This window comes from Phaenicophaeus curvirostris, chromosome 9 (assembly GCF_032191515.1).
Source record: "Phaenicophaeus curvirostris isolate KB17595 chromosome 9, BPBGC_Pcur_1.0, whole genome shotgun sequence".
Taxonomy (NCBI): Eukaryota; Metazoa; Chordata; class Aves; order Cuculiformes; family Cuculidae; genus Phaenicophaeus; species Phaenicophaeus curvirostris.
Window position 1 is genome coordinate 5,536,535 of NC_091400.1, and position 20,108 is coordinate 5,556,642.

Sequence of the window (20,108 nt, forward strand, 5' to 3'; positions counted from 1 at the left end):
AGGCGCCGCTCCTCCGTCTCCGCCACGGCGGCGCGGCCGGCAGCGCCGAGCCCGCTCCCAAGCGCCAGCGCCTGGACTCGGAAGACGCCGGCTGCGGGGCCGCGCAACACCGGCCCGCGGGGCCGACGCCGCCCCCCGACGCCGCCGCGGAGCCGCCGGGCGAGGCGGCGGCCGTGACGACCGGCGGCGGCCCCGCGGAGGAGGAGAACGGCGAGGCGGCGTGGAGCGGCGCGGACGGCGGGGCCGGGCGGCGGGGCCTGCCCCGGGGCCGGGGGGAGGGGGCGGAGGCGGCGCCCGGAGGAGACGCGGCGGCGCCGGCCCCGCAGCCCGGTGAGGAAACACCCGCCCCCCGCGCGGCGGCTCCGCCCCCCCACCCCTCCCCCGCCCCGCACGGGGCTCCCGGCGGCTCCTCCGCCCCCCCCAACCCCTCCAACCCCCCGGCTCCGCGTTCCCATCGCCCCCCGGTGCAGGCCCGCGGCGGCTCCGGCCGGAGGGCCGCTCGCCTCCCTCCCTCCCACCTTTATCTTGTCGTGTCGCCGGCAAAAAGTTACTATAAGCGATGAGCCCCGTTTACCTTTCACGGTTTGTGCCGTGGTAATTTGTTTTATTTCTGTTCCTTTGGAGCTTGCACGGGAGCAGCAGTGTTGAACGACTCTAAATAACTTCAGGTTGCAGCCCCGGCTGAGATCTCGGCGGCTGCAGCACACAACTAAGCCCTAAATAACTTTTAAAAGAACTTAAGGTCGCAGTCCGGCTTAAAATATCAGCGACTGGACCCCGAGAGCACATATTGGTAGAAGCCTGTGTAATGCTTTCGGATGCTGTTTGTCTCTGAACAGTTAATTCTTGCCAGTCCTGGTTAAGATTTCAGTGACCGCAGCACAGAACTAAACTATAATCTTCTTAAGAAGTTTCTTTGCGGATCAGGTTTGGAGAGTGGTTTGGGCGGTATCGGTATGAAAGCACCTTGTGTTGCTTGATGGAAGCAGATAGGTTTTGAGGGCTTTTTTTTTTTTTCGTTTTGTTTTTTTTAGGTGCTGCTTTGGAAAGTCTTCTTAAAAGAGATAAAATGCTGCATTCTGCCAGTAAAGCAGATAATTTTGCCTTTATAGTAAAACTCAGAAAGTTTCTGTCTGTGCAAAAGCAATTCGAAAGAGAACAGAGCTGCAGATAAGCTCAGAGCAGCCGTGGTATTTAAAAACTTCATTGGAACAGCACAAGAGTAAAGCTAATGATCTCTTATCGGTGCCTTATATGAAGCCTTTTTGCTCAGGTTACTCAAATCCTCATGTTTCGCTGTGGATTGCTTAGTTCCAGCAAGTGTTCCCATTAGTCCTTTGAGGAATCAAATCAATAGGCAGGAAGTGTTAGGATTTAAACTCTTAGCTTAGCCTGTTTGTATCTGCCAGGGTGTTTCTTAAATGCGAGACAATGTAACCTGTGTGGGATGGGCCTCTAACAGTATAAAACTGAATTCTGGTACAGTAGACATAAAGGTTGTTTTACTAAAACTTGTACTTACGCTTACTGATGTGTACTAATCAACTTTTTTCTTCTTCATAATGCTTTTTGCTAATGTGTTCACTGACTTCATGCATAATGAGATGGAAGTGAAATGCTGTAAATACATAGATTAATAAGAAATAGTAATGTCAATGAGCACCTGTGGTCTCAGAAGAACAAGACAGCAGGTACAAAAAGCAAATTTCTGTCCTCTACCTCTTCCCATTCTAATCAGAATAAAGTATTTATGCCAATTAAAAGAAAGAACAGGAGAACACAATCTCTGAATAAAAAGATTATATTGGTTTTTGGTGTTCTTTATGTAAGAGTAAAGTAAAGTAACCTACCTAAAATATTGTAGGTTTATTCACATAGAGATTGAAAACTATTGTAGTGATTTTTGGGTTTTGCTTTAGAAACTATGACTGCAACTTCATAGCATCATAGAATCACTGGGTTGGAAAAGACCTTTGAGATCATCAAGCCCAACCGTACCTGTCCACTACTAAATCATACACCCAAGCACTTAATCTACCCATCTTTTAAATACCTCCAGGTATGGTGACTCAACCACCTCCCTGGGCAGCCTGTTCTAGTGCTTGATAACCCTTTCGGTGAAGAAGTTTTTCCTAGTGTCCAATCTGAACCTGCTCTGACACAGCTTAAGGCTCATAACAGTCAATTGTTTGTGATCTTAGGTTTTCAACAAATTAAGCTATGGTTGCTCTGGCTATTTCTAATAAAGCCAATGAAAAGCTTTAGTAGTTTAAATTCTGATAAGCTGTTCAGGTTAAAATTTTTTTTTTCCCTTAAATGTTAGCTTAGTAATGCATGCTGTAAGACAAGTAAGTTGTTCTTCTTTAGACTCCTTCATCTAGATACACGATGAAGACTGATTGAGTTACTCTGGCTTACAGCCACAAGCTGAGCTGAGCTAACTGCCTAGTGCTCTAAGCCAAACCCAGCTGCAGGGTAAAATGGATGAGATAAACTTAGGAAGGCAGTTCAGGGTAGCACAGTTTCTGTCAGAACTGAAATATCATAGAAGTGTGTATGTGGTCACTTAGCAAGATAACAGCCTAACAACATTCTGTAACTTGCTTGTATCCAGATGTGTATTTGTGAGTTTCTTTTGAAATGCTGTGCTTTTAACCTGGTCGAAGATCAGTCTATAAATGGTGACACATTTTCAATTTACCCAATTTCTCAGTGAGCTCAGTGAAGTGAGAATTTTAAGAGAAAGGAATTTTTAATTTTCTTTTAAAACATTTGGATTTTTTGAAGACATACAATCCTTAATGCCCAATCAATATCTAGTCCACTGAAGGCCAGCATTAAGATAGCAAAGCCTGCAGTAAATGTTCTGAAGGCTTGAAAGCGTGTCTATAAACTCAAAAAAAAAAGAAAGTAGAAATTTTCCATGTCTAAGTGACAAAGCTACCTATTTGTACTGCATTGGAATCAAATTTAAAAGCATGCAATTTTAGCTTTTGTGATATCTTTAAATCTGTGCCATTTGGCTCAAGTGTAACCTGTCGTTGTTGTGCTGTCTTGCAGATAACTTCCTTTTCAGTGATGAAATCATAGCCAATGGTTTTCACTCCTGTGATAGTGATGAAGATGACAGAGCCTCTCATGCAAGTTCTAGTGACTGGACCCCAAGACCACGTATAGGTAGAAGCCTATATAATGTTCTTAGATGCTGTTTGACTTTGAACAGTTACTTAATTTTTTCTAGTCTTCAAACGATTTATTCTGCTGCAAAAAAATTGCAGTTACTGCTTTGTACAGCTTAGAGCGTTGACTATATTCTGTATGCTCCTTAAGGAGCTCAAAAATGAACCTCTTTAAAATTGCTGCATTTGATTAAAATTTTCAATGTCTATTTTGTGTAGAATTCCTGCTGTGATATTAAAAGCGTACACAGACTCACTAAACTGAACAGATCTATGGCATATTTCTAGCCTGTTACTTAGTATTAATTCTTTAAGGAACAACAAGATGATTCTTGTATGATTTAGTCAGTCTGGAGGGCCTTGAGTGTTATATCAGTTTGGGAATTATTAGCCTGTAGTGTTGCACATTAGCAACAGATAAGCATGACAGTTAGGAGCTCACAGAAAGTTCTCGCTTCGTACAGAGGGAAGTTACTGCTAAATTCATGGGTGATTTGTGTGGGACAGTGGCTTTCAGGGTGCTGTGGTGTTGAGACTTTCTTACACAGGTGTGATAATACCACAGCGTTCATTTTGCCAGTATTGATAAGAATAGCAGCAAGACAACACGTGATGCCAACACAATATTCCACTTAAAATCTGCCCACGTTGTATTTGCTGATCCCTTCTCACAGGATCACTATTGGTACTTTTTGGGTAAATATATATTACACTTGTTTTCTTTGTGTGTACTTTAAGTAGCCTTAGTGAGAGCTATTATGAGTCATTTACCTATTTTTCTTCTACTGCTCTAATCTCAAGTGTTTCTGGAAGGATTGAGTTGATGGCTTTAGGAGGTCATGTCCGAAATCATTAGTGTTAGTTGACTAAAAGAACAAGAAAAATCCATGGATTGGTGAGCCCTATTTCTCTCTCTCGAGTGATATTTTATACTCTGACTAGAAAGTATGTGTATGTTTGTTGTCTCTCCCACTTATTACTATAAATTCCTTACAAAACGTTGGAAAAAAACAAATGAAGCCATAAAATGGAGATACATTGTGAAAATCTTGTTGCTAAATAAGTGCAAGTCTAAGAGCCATCAAGTTTGCTATGAACTGGGATTTCTACCTTGACGAACTTCCTGTGAAATCCTTCATGGGTTAACATAAAATAAATAAGTCAAAAACCTCGCCATACTATCAGTTCAGAATTTAGATCAAAATGCAAAGGGGTTTTGATCAACAAAGTATTAAATTGGAATAATAAAATTACAGTAGCCGGCATTAATAGATGGGATGATCATAATCATCTGAAATACTTAGTTTTAAATTTTTTTTTTTGTTAGGTCCCTACACTTACGTTCAGCAGCATCTCATGTTAGGCACAGACCCACGGACAATTCTGAAAGATCTGCTACCAGAAACCATCCCTCCACCTGAACTGGATGATATGACACTGTGGCAAATCGTTATAAACATTCTTTCAGAACCACCAAAAAGAAAAAAACGAAAAGATATAAATACAATTGATGATGCTGTGAAACTTTTACAAGAATGCAAAAAAATAATGGTCTTGACTGGAGCTGGGGTATGTATTGCCTCAATGACGGCTGGTTAAATACTTACCGAGTGCTGTACGGCATGCAGGTGATGTGACCCTTGCAACGTTCGTAATCAAATAATTGTGCTAGATGGAAAGAGGAGGCACAGCTGCCCACTAGAACCATGCACGCTGCAAGACTGGAGCTTAAGTTGGAAATTACAAGGTCTCTATTCTTACAAGAAAATACTCTTTAAGATTTAAACTCTTCAACAGTTGCTTCCATGCAAAATAGTTATGGACTAAGGTCCCACCTCTCTGTTCCACAATATTTGTTGTCCTTGTCATATTTCAGTTTAAACAAAGGTAATGATTTATTAAACAAAATGTCAGTGGATCTCTTAGAATACCTGATAGAGCTAGAGGGACCTAGGGAGAAAAAAAAGGAGTTGGGGGTGGAGGATTAAAAGGAGAGTTTGGATTCAGTACACTGAATTTTACTTTCAACACGTGCCACTGTATGATGGGAATAAGATTGCTCACTCTTTTATTAAAGAACATTTTTAAACTGTTGTGCAGCTGTAAACCTATGTACAAGTTCACGATACAGAAGGTGATTGGGTTTAGCTTCTGTTCATACCCAAAGGGTACAACAACATTCAGAAAAGATGAGTGATTCAAATCAGCTTGTTAGAAAAGCATTGCTACTTCTGTTACCCAGTCATGCTCTTTCTATAATTGCTGTCACACACCTGCTTTTCCTCTTTGTACGGTTTTTTGCGGATAGTCTGCAACACAAATTTTAGTCTTATATTGCATTGCTTTGATAAGCAGTGTTTATCATAAGGAGTTTATTCATCAAAAGCAAGACTCTATTCTGTTACTGTGTTAGCATGTAAAAAAAGAAAATATCAACCACCTTGTCCCAGCCTGAGTTGGCAGATCAGTTAACGCTTACTGATCCAATTCAGTGGAACCGTATTTAAAATTTTTGTTTACTTCTTACAAAACTTCCCGCAGCAAAAGTAAGTTCTGGTGTCCTATGACTGCCTCCATGGATTGTACTACTTTTCTTACCCAGTTGTCCAACTTTGTTTCTGTGCTGTTTTTCCTACTTGTGATTTGGGAATAGTTATATCGGTCTGAAAAAAAGGGAAAAGGGAAAAAAAAAAAAGCAAAGTAAATACAGAGAATGCAGACTGGTTTTGCTCTTAATGTCTCTGAGCACTGTGAGCATACAGAAACATGAGTTCCCAGGTAGTCTGTATCATAGCAGCTCTTTACAGCCAAATAATGTAGTTTTGCTTATTTCAGATCGCAAAAATCTATTTCAGGTGTCGGTGTCTTGTGGAATACCTGACTTTAGATCAAGAGATGGCATCTATGCACGCCTTGCTGTAGACTTTCCAGACCTTCCAGACCCTCAAGCAATGTTTGATATAGAATACTTCAGAAAGGATCCCAGACCTTTTTTTAAGTTTGCAAAGGTATGGTCTTCCAGCAGTTCTTATCTTGGTAAAGAAAGATAACATCAAAATACATAAATCTGATATAAAACTGTTCTGTTAACAAAATAGGATCTTTGTCTTTTTTTATCAGCTATAGAAGAATATGTTAATATATTGAATTTACTTTAATGAGAGGCATAATTTGGTGGCATAACTCCTCTCTCCTTGGGCAGGTCTTTGCTGTGTATCAATTTTATATCCTCAGTGTTACTTCAGTCATTGAATGTAGCTGCCCATTTGCCTTACTTGAAGTATTTAGCAACATTCTCCTTTATTTTTTTAAGCTTATTACTGTTCCTGTTACAGGTTCATTGTATTTGCAACCATTCTAGGTGTCTTCAGGGAGGATAAATAAAAACTTGGAGTGATCTGATCAAACCCCAGTAATCTTAGCTGCTGTTGCTTTCTGTGAAATGAAGGAATATGAGAAACGTTTGGCCAGCACATGAGTTATGTGGAAAGCTATGCTGGAATTCGATGTGCGGTGACACACTCTTCAGTGCTGTACAATGCATTCACATTTTATGACTGTATTTAAAATAAAGAGGACTAAAGCAGCTTCATGCACTAATAAGTTTGCTCTTGTTTCAGGTTTTGATATAGCTGTCACAAGGATCTGTACATCTTAGCGAATTAAAGCCTTTTTGCAGGGACTGTGTTTGTTTGAAAGGGAGAATGCACCAGTTTTTGGAAAGTTGTTAGTGATATTAAAAAGCTTTGAGAGAAGAAGGAATTATAGGAGCTGTAGACACGTAGAAATAAAAAAAAAAAATTGCTTTTAGTCTGGAATTGCCTCGGGACAAAAAAATTAAAATATAAGAATTATTACAGGAGCAGTAGACTTGTGAAAATCAATCACTACTAGCAGTGCTCACTCTTTCTTCCATTTGCTCACAACTTATACTACTGCTCTTATTTTATAAAGATTGGAGAAGAAAAAATCAATGCATTCTTCAGCTGCTTGGCTTTCTCCGAAAGCCTCCTGTCCAGATACTAACACATTTTGGTGCTCATTAATATACTCAGTTCCTTGGGTTTTTAATTTTTTTTTTAAATCTCATCATTTCCTCCAAAACCCCACAGCAAAGAAACCAAAAAAACTGAACTTGAAGCCTGTCTCTATACAGGTTTTACCAGAACAGTCCATATTAAATGTGGCTGATACTTTTTTTACTAGAATAATTTCTCCTCCTTTTCTGTCCATCAGCACAGTTAGAATATTGATTTTTCTTAGTCCATGGAATCTTAAATTCACTTCATTCAAGGGGCAAAGAGCAGCCAAATAAATTTGCAGAGCTCAGTGACAGAACATGTCTTATTCACACTACAGAAGCTGTTAGGACCACATGAATCGTGTAATAGCCTACTTGTAATCTAAGTAGTAACAATCACTGATCATTGCTGCAGTTCAAAGACCCACGTGTAGCTTCAGAATTATGAGTAACTTGAAATATTTTGGGGAAAAACAAACGCTTTCAAAAAGTCTTTTTTGTTTGTTAACAGGTAGGCTATATGGTAGCTGAAGGCAGAGCTGTCACAAAGATTATTTTAACAGTTCACTGTTGTGCTAGGACTTTTGGTTCAGCTTTAAGTATCTACAGGTAAAGGTAGGCAGCGGCAGTTCTTGTGAACTTTCTTTTGGCCAGTGACTCTTGTGCTTTTTCTGTAAAAAGGCCTCGATTTCCCTGGTGAAACTCCAGCCCCGTTGCTGTTCAGTGGTGAGAGTGACTGGAGAGCAGAGGGTCTGGAATTCTAGTTCCTCCCCTAAATAAGTGCTCCTGAGCAACAGTGGTAGTGTTCCTACTGATGTCCTCAGCAACCAGAAGTACCACCCACAGTGGTCTAGATAGAGGTTCCTAGGGTGAAGCTTTCAGCTAGCTGCCTGCATTTAATGTTTCCTCTTGGCAGGCTCCTTGTTCACTGTGAGCAAACGGCAAATCACTCTACAAAAGTGCCAACGTTTTCTCCATGTGCCCTTTAGATAGACCGTACCTCCCCTACCCTGCTCGAATGGAAGGGCTCAGCATCTGTCAGGCACAGTGCATTGCTCTGCTAAGCCACGTGGTTTTAACTTGCTGCCTACAGCAACTGGATGAATTGGCAAAACCGGTCTGAGTACCACCTGTCTTCCCCTTTATGTCTAATGCCATTCTGCTTTCTGGGCTTCCATCTTCTAGAAGCGGCTGCTGATAGTGCTGAGGAGTAAAAACTCCTCATCCCAAACCAAAAGACCAGAATTCAAATTCCTCATGAATATTTTGTCAAACTGCAGTTAAACCATATATGTTTCTAATAACAAATATTGAAGTTACTTGACACTGACAAAGGAAAACAAAGCTTTCCTATTTCATAATTCTCAAAACCCAAAAGGATCTAAACCTTGCTTTTATGCTGCGTGAAGGAAAAAAAAAATTCCATGGAGCAATTCATCCTGCCATGATCAGATGCTCTGCTGTCAAAGGAAGAGTTGGATCTGAGAAACGGCAAAATGCAAAGAGAGTGACAACATTAACTGCTGTTGTAATTATTACTGGTTATATTTAGCTCAGTGTGAATTGCTGCTGTTGGAATAAAGACATTGTGTATCCATTTATGCTTTCTAATGTACTTCTGAATTCCCTAGGAAATCTATCCAGGACAATTCCAGCCATCTCTCTGTCACAAGTTCATAGCTTTGATGGATAAAGAAGGAAAACTGCTTCGCAATTATACTCAGAACATAGACACGCTGGAACAGGTTGCAGGAATCCAAAGGATAATACAGTGTCATGGTTAGTGGTTTTAGTTTCGTTTTTCTTATTTTATGTGTAGTAATGATTTTAGTGGTGTGTATGACAAGGTAATCGCTATTGGAATTAGTTTGGGGTTTTTTCTTGTATTAATATCTCTTGGCACCAAATATCCCCCTTTTAAAATATTGAAATTTTTTTTAGGTAGCTGAAGTATTTAAATTGGAAGCATTTCGAGTGCAAGTACTTCTTTCAGAAATTATGCTTGTTAAATGGTCGTGTTTTTCTGTCAGTGAAGATCTACCTTCACTGACCCCTGTTCACACAAGCCTAGACCTTAAATTTTAAAATGTTTGGTGTTTCTTTATATTGAAGTATGAGAACAGTGTGGAAATTGATCTTTTCATAGGTCCCCCTCATTGTCTGTCAATGACAGAATTTGGCTGCTCTCTGATTCTTTATTTATGTTACATTGCATTGAAATCTTGACACTTCAGCAACTTTTATCTCATGTATAAAATATTGTGGATTTACCATCAGTTCAGTTCTGTTGAAGATCATCTTGTTACATCTTTGGTGTTATACGTGTTCTGAAACTATGATACCAAATTAGACGGCATCTCTTAATTAGTTGCTTGATATGCTTTCCATTTCCAAGGACTTGTAAATGTCAGGCAAAAAGTCTAAGGTTTCATTTTTAAAGAAAGGATACAGAAGATCAGTTCTTGAAGTGCACCTTTGGATCATTTAGTAGACTTCTGGCAAATACATTGTTTAAAAGCAGCACTGGCATGTTTGTAAGAGCTGTCTGTCTAATTATACCTTTTCCATGGACCAAACTAGCTTGGTTTCCTTATCTGCAAAAGTTAGCTCAGTGCTAGATTCATCAGTTTTCTTTTGTCAGACAAAGCCAACATGGTGATAAACAGCACACGGTAGCATCCTACCTGTTGAATAACCCATGTCTAGTGCTGGTTCCATTTGTATTTAGTGTGTCATGTGTTTTCTTTTGGTTGCTATTGCATACGAGACGTTTATCATGAAGTTCTTATGTGGTTGTTTGCACATCACTGCCACACTCAGGCAGACCAGAACTGCCAGTTGTTCACAAGTGATCTGCCCCAGGTTCTTCTGTGCTCTCACTCCATTTTACTTCAATATTCCCAGAGCATCTTTTGATACTGTACTTGGTCGCACAATCCCTTCCATTTAGCAGTGTAAGTGTTGGTTGGCAGCTGTAAGTAGGTTATGAGCAGAAAATATCTTTATCTTGGGTAATTTAAAATAATACTCTAGATAAAGTTTTTGTACCAGAGGTTTTCAACTGCTCCTAGCTTCTGCAAAGCTTTCAATATCTTAATGGTTCCCTTTCTTCAAATTTCCTTTTGAAGACGGTCTTCTGTACCGCCCTGTACGTTACTTAGCCACAGGGCCTTCTTACTGCCCTCGCATCACCATTAGAACTGGAGAGACCAGACTGTTACTGTATGAGTGGCGTATTCCAGTGCAGGGTCAGAAAGATCCGCCAGTTATACAGATCTTTTTAAGCCTTGTTTCGTGGTTAGGAGAAAACCTATCAAGTCTTTACTTTGCTCCTCAGCATTCTGTCAGCATCTAAGCATTCCTGCACATAACAGGCCTTGTAGGCCTGTCACTTCTGGACATGTGCACACAAAAAGGCCACTCTTGTTTGCTACACTGACTTCACACTGCGTATTTTCATGTGTGTGTAGCTACCTGATAAGGTTTCCCTTTAGAGAGCTACAAGACACGGGTACTGTACCCGATACTCAAGCATCACTTTCAGCTGCTTCAGGAACTGGCCAGTCAGAGCTACCAAGTGGCTGGATGGAGGGAGCAACCAGCTTAACGTGGTCTTGCCAAGCAATAAGCGCTGGCTAAGCTGGAAACCAAGTGCACAACAATATACCTGTAACTTCTCACTTCTGCTGAAAGGAACGGTGCTGCTATTCAGTTGCCTGTAGGAAAGTTTTTACTAATGCATTTTCCTGGTTATTTTGCCCTACCATTTCTTGAGGTCGCATGGGTTCTGTTTGCAGAGCTGGTGGCACTACTGATAGTGGTTTTGTAAAGAGGAAAAAGGGAGGTTCTGTTCTCCTCTCTTTGCATATGCTTGCACTGGTTGGGGGAATGAGAAGACACAATACAGTTTTTGTTGACATGCACGTGGTATATCCTACTCCTAAAATGAGATTTCTGCTGACTAACATCTGGAAGAACTACTTTTAGTACTACAGGTATCTTCTCTTAATTTTAAATTACTTTGTAATGACCTGTTTTTACAGCACTGCAACATAACAGCCTTTGTGTCTAAACAGCTTGAGCAAAAAGACCAAACCTGAATGACTGAAAATCCTTTTTTCTACTGTACGGGTTTTTCCCCTCAGGTTCCTTTGCAACAGCTTCCTGCCTGATCTGTAAATACAAAGTTGATTGCGAAGTTGTTCGAGGAGATATTTTCAATCAGGTAAAAATTTACTTTAACTCACTTTTGCTTTCTAGTAAGTAACTCTCAACAACCCCCCCTCAAAAGAAAACCCACCCTTGGATTTCCTTTTAAGGATCGGCTTTCAAAAGGCTACATATCTTTGCATGTGTCATAAAAGTGCCTGTCTGTATTTTAGCATTTCCTATACTATTTAAAAGTAGATACTGTACTGCAAAAATTAGGTCATGGGGAAAAAGCAGAACAAAACCATACGAGTCCATTTTTAAATGCACCTCCAAGGAAAGCAGAGGTTGAAGTGGTAAGTAGAAGGTTGAATTTATACCTATTTTATGTTAATCTGAACTCCCAGTCACACTGAGAAAGCATTCTTAGCTACTTATAACATTGGTTGCTCTTTGAGCATTTACTTAGGTTAAAAATATGTTTAACAGTAGATGATGCACGGAGAAACTGTTAACTACAGAGCAGCCTCTGAGCATGGAAGAGGATCAGATGAGATGTCGGATGTTGCTTTCTAGGCCTTCTGAACTATTCTGTATGCCAAACTCCCCACACCTGGGTATGAAGTGCCTTGGGGCCGAGGCAGGAGTTAGGTCTGCTCTGTCAGAGCAGATGAACCTTTGGCTTGGCAAGACCTTCTTTGCTCTTCTTCCCCTTCTTTTGAAGGGACAGAGATGTTGATTCTCTGATCACAAAGATCTTGTTTATACAAATGGAAGGGGACTCTTTCTGCAGGCTTACATTTTTTTTTGACAGATGCGTGTTGCAACTTAACATGAGAAACATGGAAGGGATGTAAATCTTTCATGTATTGCATTTGACATGGACCTCGATGAAAGCCTTTCAGAAGAGATTTTTGAGTTAAAGCCTTAAGAAATGTGAATCTTGTAAGCCTGAAGCTTTGTAACGCTGAAATATTGAACATGAAATCTGGTTTACTTGGCTTTTAAGAACATATTATTTTTGAGAACTTTTTTTCTTACAGATGTTCACCGCTCCTCTGCCTTCGAAGCCAGCTGGCTGGAGTTTAGGCTTTCTTCCTTCTTAATAACCTTCCTAAGCATTCTGTAATTTTCTGGTTTAATTGTCAGCAGTCAGGTATCGTATTCCTAACAGCACTTCCAAAACAAAACAGTGTCCATTTTGAAAGCTTTGTTCTAGAACAGTTCCCTCTTCACGGAAATGGTTTTGGCATCTGAATTGCGATAGTCCAGTTTCTAGTCTCTGCTGTCCTCCACTACTTCAAAGTTCAGTTATATATCCTTAATTTTCCCTAAAAATACCACCTGTCCTTTGCTCTGGTCCGTCGTCTGATGGTTTTTAAGCGCTTCCAAGGAAGTGAGTCTAGCTAGCATCTTTCTGCCAGGATTTCCTTTCAGCATATTAAAGACTGAGAATTGAGATCATCTGTTTAGAAATCTAACAATTTCTTGTTGCTGCTTTTCATTCTTTTGTTACTTCCACAATAATGTGCTAGTTCCCTGCAGCATGGTTCTTTCTCTTGGTTGCTGTATACAACCATCCTTCTGGATGAGAAGCAGCAGCGGTTGTAAATCACACATAGAACTTAGGAGTTAAAACAATTGTCAGTCACTTCCCAAAGTAACGCTTTCAGTTTGCTTTTGACTGTCTTAGGCAGCTAGAAATAGTGAAAGGGTCTCATATTTAGGAAGAAAAGGCCCAAGAAACAGAAAACATGCAGTAGTTCTTGGGTATTCTTAAGCCAATGTAATCTTTATTAATCTTGGTTTTGATATACGGATAACATCAATAGTCACTGAGGAATTCCATTTCTCTCTCATTAGAGAAATACACCGGCAGAGGTGGTGGGGTCTTGGGGACTGCTTCTTCTAGAAGGAAGGAGGTCCCTAAGCAATTGAATGGCCAGTTACTAGCTTTAACTTCTTGGTATCAATTTCAGCTCTTGAAGTAGATCTTCCCCTTTACTGACGACCTTTCTGAGGATTAGCAGAGAAGCTGGTGAGTAGTGTAGTGTTGAAATGCATTTATGTGCCCATTACAGTGACTCATGATTTGAACAGGGACATGAGTTGCTCTACAGAGATATATGAAGTTATGAGTAACTGGACTTCGTATGAGAAGTGATGGAAACAGAGTTAATGTTATGTGGTCTCTTTAAATCAAAAGTCAGAGGTCTTCATTTCACCTTCCTCCTAATACAGAGCAAATTGTTTTCCCTTCTTAAGCTTCAGGGTGAAAGTGCAAAGGCATCACTAGCATCAACAGAAGATTCAGCAGGGCAAAAAGCTTCAGAAAAGCTTAAGCTGTGTGTCTGTTATGAGATCTCCTTCTAATATGTAATGATCTGAAGCCAAAGTTCAAGGTCTATCTGCTCCTCTTTGGAGGATTCCTTAGATGGTTTTCCCCTTCCTGTGGGGTCACTACGTGCCCTGTAGCTTGGGTATGCAGAGAAGGTTTCTTCCATACCAACCACTTCCTAGTTCTTGTGCCATACTGCTTCTTGGGCATCCCTCCCACAAGGTTTTCTTCAAAGGATTGGATTCTTTGTTCAAAAACTTATATTTTTGGGAAAAGCCCTTGGACACCAGAGGAGGGCCTTTGACTTGTGATGTTTCCTCACATGGAAAGCATTGTCTTTTGTCCTGCTGCAGGTATCCATAAACTACTTCTTTAATTTAAACTTTCACAGTTCTGTACTACTTTTTCTGCATGTGTTCTGTGTACAAGAGGGAGTTGGTTTGCATTTAAGTGTCAGATTTAATATATTTTCCTATTGCAATAGGTAACATAACATACATCTCCTTTACATAGCACTGATTTGCTTGTGATGACTGCTAGAGGACTGCAGCTACATTTACCTCCTTAGGTTTATTCTGGGGTATCACATTTTAATGCTACAGCTGAGAGGACTTGAACTACTTGAAAGAAAAATTACTCAGTAGTAATTGGAGTATTGTCTGTACGTACATCATTCACGTTCTTGTTTTTCTTCTCTCTGAAAAAGTCTTAAGATGGGAAAGAGTTGGAAGAGGTCCCAAAGCTCAGAAAATCCTCTGATGTTGGGAGTAAAGGGAGCCTGCTTCTCCACACACACAAGCTCCACGGTTTTTAGTGAAAGAGGATTCTGCTCTGTTTTTGGAGGAATTGAAAAAGTTTAAAAGGGAGACCAAACAGAAGTTCTTTCATGTGTTCTTGTCCTGTACGCTTTCTGCTTGCAACTGCTACGTGCTGTGTTATGTGTAGAACATGCATAACTTCTTGGAGGAGAGGAGAAAGTAGAGAGGTAAAGCTCTACGATATACTCTTTGATTAGGAAGGAGTTTACATCAGATCCTATAATGGCAACTGAGAGTGAAATCTAAGTTTTTGCTTTGATGAAACCAAAAAAAATGTATTCCTATCAGACAGGAGGCTATTGCTCATTGGTGCATTGCTGCTGAGCTTGACTTCGGGACTTTGTCTCAGTTGTCAGATAAGAACTGTGGTGTAGGTCTGTGTGGTTTCTCCCTTTTGACTTAAGAGGACTCCTCTTTTCTCCTGCTGCCTCTTTTCTCCTGCTGCAGTTTTATTTCTGTGTGCAGTTGCTGCAGGCCGGAGTAAGAAATGGACTTGCCTTTATAGCCCCAGAAAAATGAAATGAGGAAATGGCACTGAAACCTCCTTGTCTCTTGCCGAAGTACATCTGTGAATCGCTAAAATCTGATGTTTTCAAGGGCACAGCCTCGAATTGTAGTAATAGAAGCTGTTTTAATGCAGGTTGTACCTAGATGTTCCAGATGTCCACCTGATGAACCACTTGCCATCATGAAGCCCGACATAGTGTTCTTTGGAGAGAACTTACCTGAGCAGTTCCACCGTGCCATGAAGTATGACAAAAATGAAGTTGATCTCCTTATTGTCATTGGATCTTCACTGAAAGTAAGACCAGTAGCATTGATTCCAAGTAAGTGATTCGCTAGTAATACTTTCTTCCAAAATCTTGGATCAGAAGTGAAAGTCTTAATTAAGTGCTCTCAGAAGTGCTTTTGGCTCAACACAGTGAAGAAACTAGAGTAAGCATCTAGTTGTCCATGGTGAAGCCTGGTTGCCTGTGTAAAGCTCGAATGCAAAACAAAGAAAGTAACAAACTCTAAAGTGCTTTTTCTACACTCCAGGCAGATCTCAATGTCATAAAATTACAATCTCAAGAACTGCTATCCTAAAACTTAAGTGACTTTGTTGTGAGATTCAATTCATTTCTCTCCCCGCTTGCAGTAATAGGCTTTCAGAGTTACTTGAAAGATTTAGAAAGGAGTTGTCTTTAAAAAGACGACTCCTTTGGTACCGTAACAATTTCCTGTAGTATCAGAAAATCAAATAAAGCACAGCACTTGTCTGAGCTGTAGCTGTTTTACGTCTGTACTTTATAATAAATGGTACACTGTGCATTATATAGTGTGAGACCAGCTGGATCCTTAACTTCTAAAAGTGATAAGGAAAAACATCTCTGCTAATACATGTTATAGAAAAATGTCCTTCAGGAAGGCTGAGAAAATACCATGACAGGTGATTTATTTACCTACTGAGTGCAAGACTTCCTGGTACTAAAGAAATTCTCTTCACCTGTAAGCCTGTGAAGGATGTGTGCTCAGCAGTACCACACTCATGGCCTTTGTAATAACATCCTCTTCACTGTACAAGAGGCAGAGCAAGTGTTTAGGCTGATGGGAAATGTGTAAGGACTGGAAAGATAGGATCCACTACACAAACCCCTGCTCTTTCTGTGTCCTAGAACCAGATTTCATTAGTTTGTCATCTGAGGAATCAATGCTTGGTGACCAAACTGATGGGTTTTGGAAGCTTAAGTCTCAGAGATGGCTTGAGAACCCGATACGGTGTTGGCTGTACTTGGAAATACTTTGACCTCATTAATGGCATGTCATTTACCAGCCGTACAGTCACGTGCACTTAAGGACATAAAACAAATGCACAGAATCAATGCAATTCTTCTAAGAGATTACAGTACCAATATTAATGACCTTTTAAGCACTTGACCAGACCTTGCAGTAGTCAGCGTTATGGCATGTTTCTCAGGGATGGAGCAGAGGAACACTTTCTACTGTAAAAAAAACCAGAAAAAAGTCTAGCTAGGCTACAGCAGGTACAGCACCTCGAACGGCTGCTGTTAAACCTGAGATTCGCTCATCATCTTCCTCATGGGTCTGTGCAGGTCTTGTTGAAAGTGAATAGATGAAGCGAATCTTTGCTTAAAGTGAAACCAAAGTGACTACCTTTAAATTTTCTTTCTTTTATAGGTTCCATCCCCCATGAAGTGCCTCAGATCTTAATTAATAGGGAACCTTTGCCTCATCTACACTTTGATGTGGAGCTTCTCGGAGACTGTGATGTTATTATTAATGAATTATGTCAAAGGCTAGGTAGTGAATATACAAAACTTTGCTACAACTCAGTAAAACTTTCAGAAATAACAGAAAAGCCTCCACGAATGCACAAGGAGCTCGAAACGCACTCATCTGAGCTAGCGCCTACACCTTTGAACATTTCAGAAGGCTCTAGTTCACCAGAGAGAATGACCCCACCAGATACTGCGGTGGTGTCTTCAGAACAGGCATCTGAATGTAAGGTAGAAAACTGTGACCCTGCCTCGGAAACTAAAGGGACCTGCCCAGAAGAAAAGCTTCAGGACACACAGACACCATCTGAAAACCCTACTAGTGAATTAATGAACTCTGAAACAATGAAGGAAAATGGGTCTAACAATGGAGAAAATAAAGAAAAAAATGAAATACTGAAGAAGTGCTGGGTAAACAGATCTGCAAAAGAACAGATTAGCAAAAGGCTGGATGGTAAGTGCTAAAACATTTCAGTGTTGTGCAGTTTTTTGGCCGAGATGTTTGTTCTAGACTTGCTTTGAAACAACCAATAAGGTACCCTCGGCAGAACCAGTGGAGTTTGGATAAATCAGTTTCAGAAAACTTAGTTTAGTCGTTCAGTGCTTGGAATCCAGGCACAGCAGGTCATACTTCGGTGTGGCAGGCGTCGTGTAGGCCTGAAGTATGAGGTCAGGGTAGGAGTTGAAAAGCAGATCTCGCAGCTGGGGCCAGGTGTGGTTTGAAGGCACTTTAGCCTTTCCAGTACGCAGTTGCTGAACTGATGTAACCAGTCACCATGCTAGAACAGCAGAAGGGGTGAAGAACCAGGGATTACACTGCAGCTTTCTAAAGCCAAGGCTGGTTTTGTCAAGGGTTGCACACAGCGGGTTACAGTTCTGCTGTCAAATACTGGAAACCTGGCTGTGACTATGGGCACCCATGGAAAAAAGCTGCTGAACACCAGAGTTTAACTGCTCTTTTGTGACAAAGGGGGGAGGGGGGAGGAATGCTGAGCTTTCCAGAGAAGCAGTTGTGTGCTTCAAAATAAATGCACGCATGGAAATAAAGGCATTTCTCGTGTCAGCTGATCGGTCAGTTAAGTTTCACTGTTGGAAATAGATCTGTATGCATGCAGACAGGCACTTGCAAGCCCTTGTAGGAGTAATTTATTTCAGCCTTTGATTGACTTGTAAAATTCTGTTTCAGGTACTCAGTATCTATTTTTACCACCAAATCGCTATATTTTCCATGGTGCCGAGGTTTACTCAGATTCTGAAGATGATATCGTATCTTCTAGCTCTTGCGGGAGCAGTAGCGAAAGCGGTTCCTGTCGTAGTCAGAGTTTAGATGTGGAGGATGAGAGTGAGATTGAAGAGTTTTACAATGGCATAGAGGACGAGGATGCTCCCGAGAGGGAAGAGGAACCTGGATTCGGGGAAGAGGGAGTTGAACAAGAGGAAGCGGCAGCTGATGTGTCAGCGTATACGAATGAAGCAGCAGGGACTGAGCATCCAAGCAACAAGTTGTGAAGTGACCGCTGATTGGTTACAGGAACTTTCCACCAGCAGTAGGAGCTTTGGCATGTCAGAATGTATGTTTACGTCTGAATTTAGAGCAACAAAACCATAAGGACGTAGTGTTTATAAACAACTAAAACAGATTTTCATGCTTAGTTTTTTACCTTTTTCAATAAAAGTCTATTACTGCGCACTCAACACTAACTCATCCTTTTTTTTTTTAAGGTACTAGGAATATCTAAACAATTGTCACCGATCACTTTTAAGTTCCTCTGTCTAATCAGGCATCCATGTATATAATGCATATTTTTGCTTAAGAATTTCAGCTTATATTATTTTTAAACAGTTTTGAAAAAGCCATTGGAATGTTAAACTAATATAAAGGGAACAGCTAATTTAGACCAAAGAATGGTATTTTCACACCTCTTGCTTTGTAACAGTTTTATTTAAAACCTTCTTAACCCTTCTGCTAAACCTTTCATTCGCGCCTCGTCTGTCATTAAACACTGGCATTTTCTAAGACCGACTGTGGCAGCTAATTTTTTGCTTTAGTGGTTATTTTGTATGTTTGAGACATACTTAAATGCAAGTAGCTAGCGAGACAGAAAGAGCAAGCACTTGACAAATCCTACATTTTTTAGACTGATCAAGAAGTGCTGTGAAAATGCTTAGGTTGCTGAGTTTAATACTTCCTGTGGACATGAAGCGATGTTGACATCGGCTCCTTAGCGATTATAATAGTGGCATTTTAAACAAAATGGATCCCCTGCGGTAGAAGTCTTTCACGTCGTACGCAGAAGTCAGATATAGCGCAGCTTGCATTAAAAATAGCATTTGATAAATTGCCAAGGCTCTACTGGGGAAGCACTGCCGAGTTCAGAATCGTGTTTCAACCAGCGTGTGAGAAGGCGCAAAAATAGAAGCTCTTCCTTTATACTTATTGATGCAATGAAACCAGGAGAAACTCTTGACTATGGAGAGCCTCCACTTGCACCACCAGGTGGAGAAAACACAGATTAAGATCCTAATCTGGATGGACGCTGGTCACGTCTCAGGTCGGGAATACGATTTCCTGCCCGCTGGTTCCACCTTGTATATTAAAAGCCAAGCAGCTGCTCCAGTTCCTGGGCTGCCTTTAACCTGGACACTGCAAATCTCCAAGTGCGGATTGGTTCCAGCCTTTAGCGCTATTTTGTAACATTGCACAGTGCAGTAGTAAGCAAAGCGGCGTTTTTCTATAAACCACTTTTTCAACGTTAGCCCAAATGAACTCTACGATGTAGATTATTCATATACTTTGCTTTAATATTTATTACATTTTGGAAGATGTATAGTAGCTGTTCTTGAAAATAAGCTACAGCGGCTACTAAATATTTAAGAACAGCGTCCTGTATTCCATCAGAACCTGCCGGCATGTTGTCTCATTGTCCAAATTTAATACGGCTCTTATTTGGCTACATTAAAGAATGCAATATGTTTAGTTTTCACTTGCATGTCACAATGTATTAGTTTGTGCTATAGGAGATATTTTAAATTGAAATACTTTGTTTTAAATTATTTTTACAGTGAGGATTGTTTTCTGCTCTTTTATATTGTATATAGTGTCTTTTATGTAATCTACTGGCCTATGTTTTGTAGAAGACTGTTTAAAATTACTGGCTATCTTCCGGCAACTTTTGAAATACAAAACCAGTGTTTTATACTCGTACGCTCTGTTCTAAAGACTATTAAAAACATCATTTGATTTCTGGTTTCTGTTAATTTCTAGTTAGGTGCTAAAAACTCTGCAGAAGAGGCCCTACAAAGTCAGGGCCCGTCCTGGCTCACATG

At 40.5% G+C, this 20,108-nt stretch overlaps 1 protein-coding gene across 1 annotated transcript; it reads left to right on the forward strand.

The window, feature by feature from the left end:
• Positions 1-1,428: 1,428 nt before the first annotated feature.
• SIRT1 (sirtuin 1) lies at positions 1,429-20,022 on the forward strand. The gene is made up of 9 exons (XM_069864014.1): positions 1,429-1,691; positions 3,061-3,177; positions 4,507-4,748; positions 6,035-6,187; positions 8,832-8,979; positions 11,346-11,425; positions 15,146-15,332; positions 16,684-17,235; positions 17,968-20,022. The coding sequence occupies exons 3-9, from the start codon at positions 4,536-4,538 to the stop codon at positions 18,288-18,290; spliced, it is 1,656 nt and encodes a 551-aa protein (XP_069720115.1). The 5' UTR covers positions 1,429-1,691; positions 3,061-3,177; positions 4,507-4,535; the 3' UTR covers positions 18,291-20,022.
• Positions 20,023-20,108: the final 86 nt, after the last annotated feature.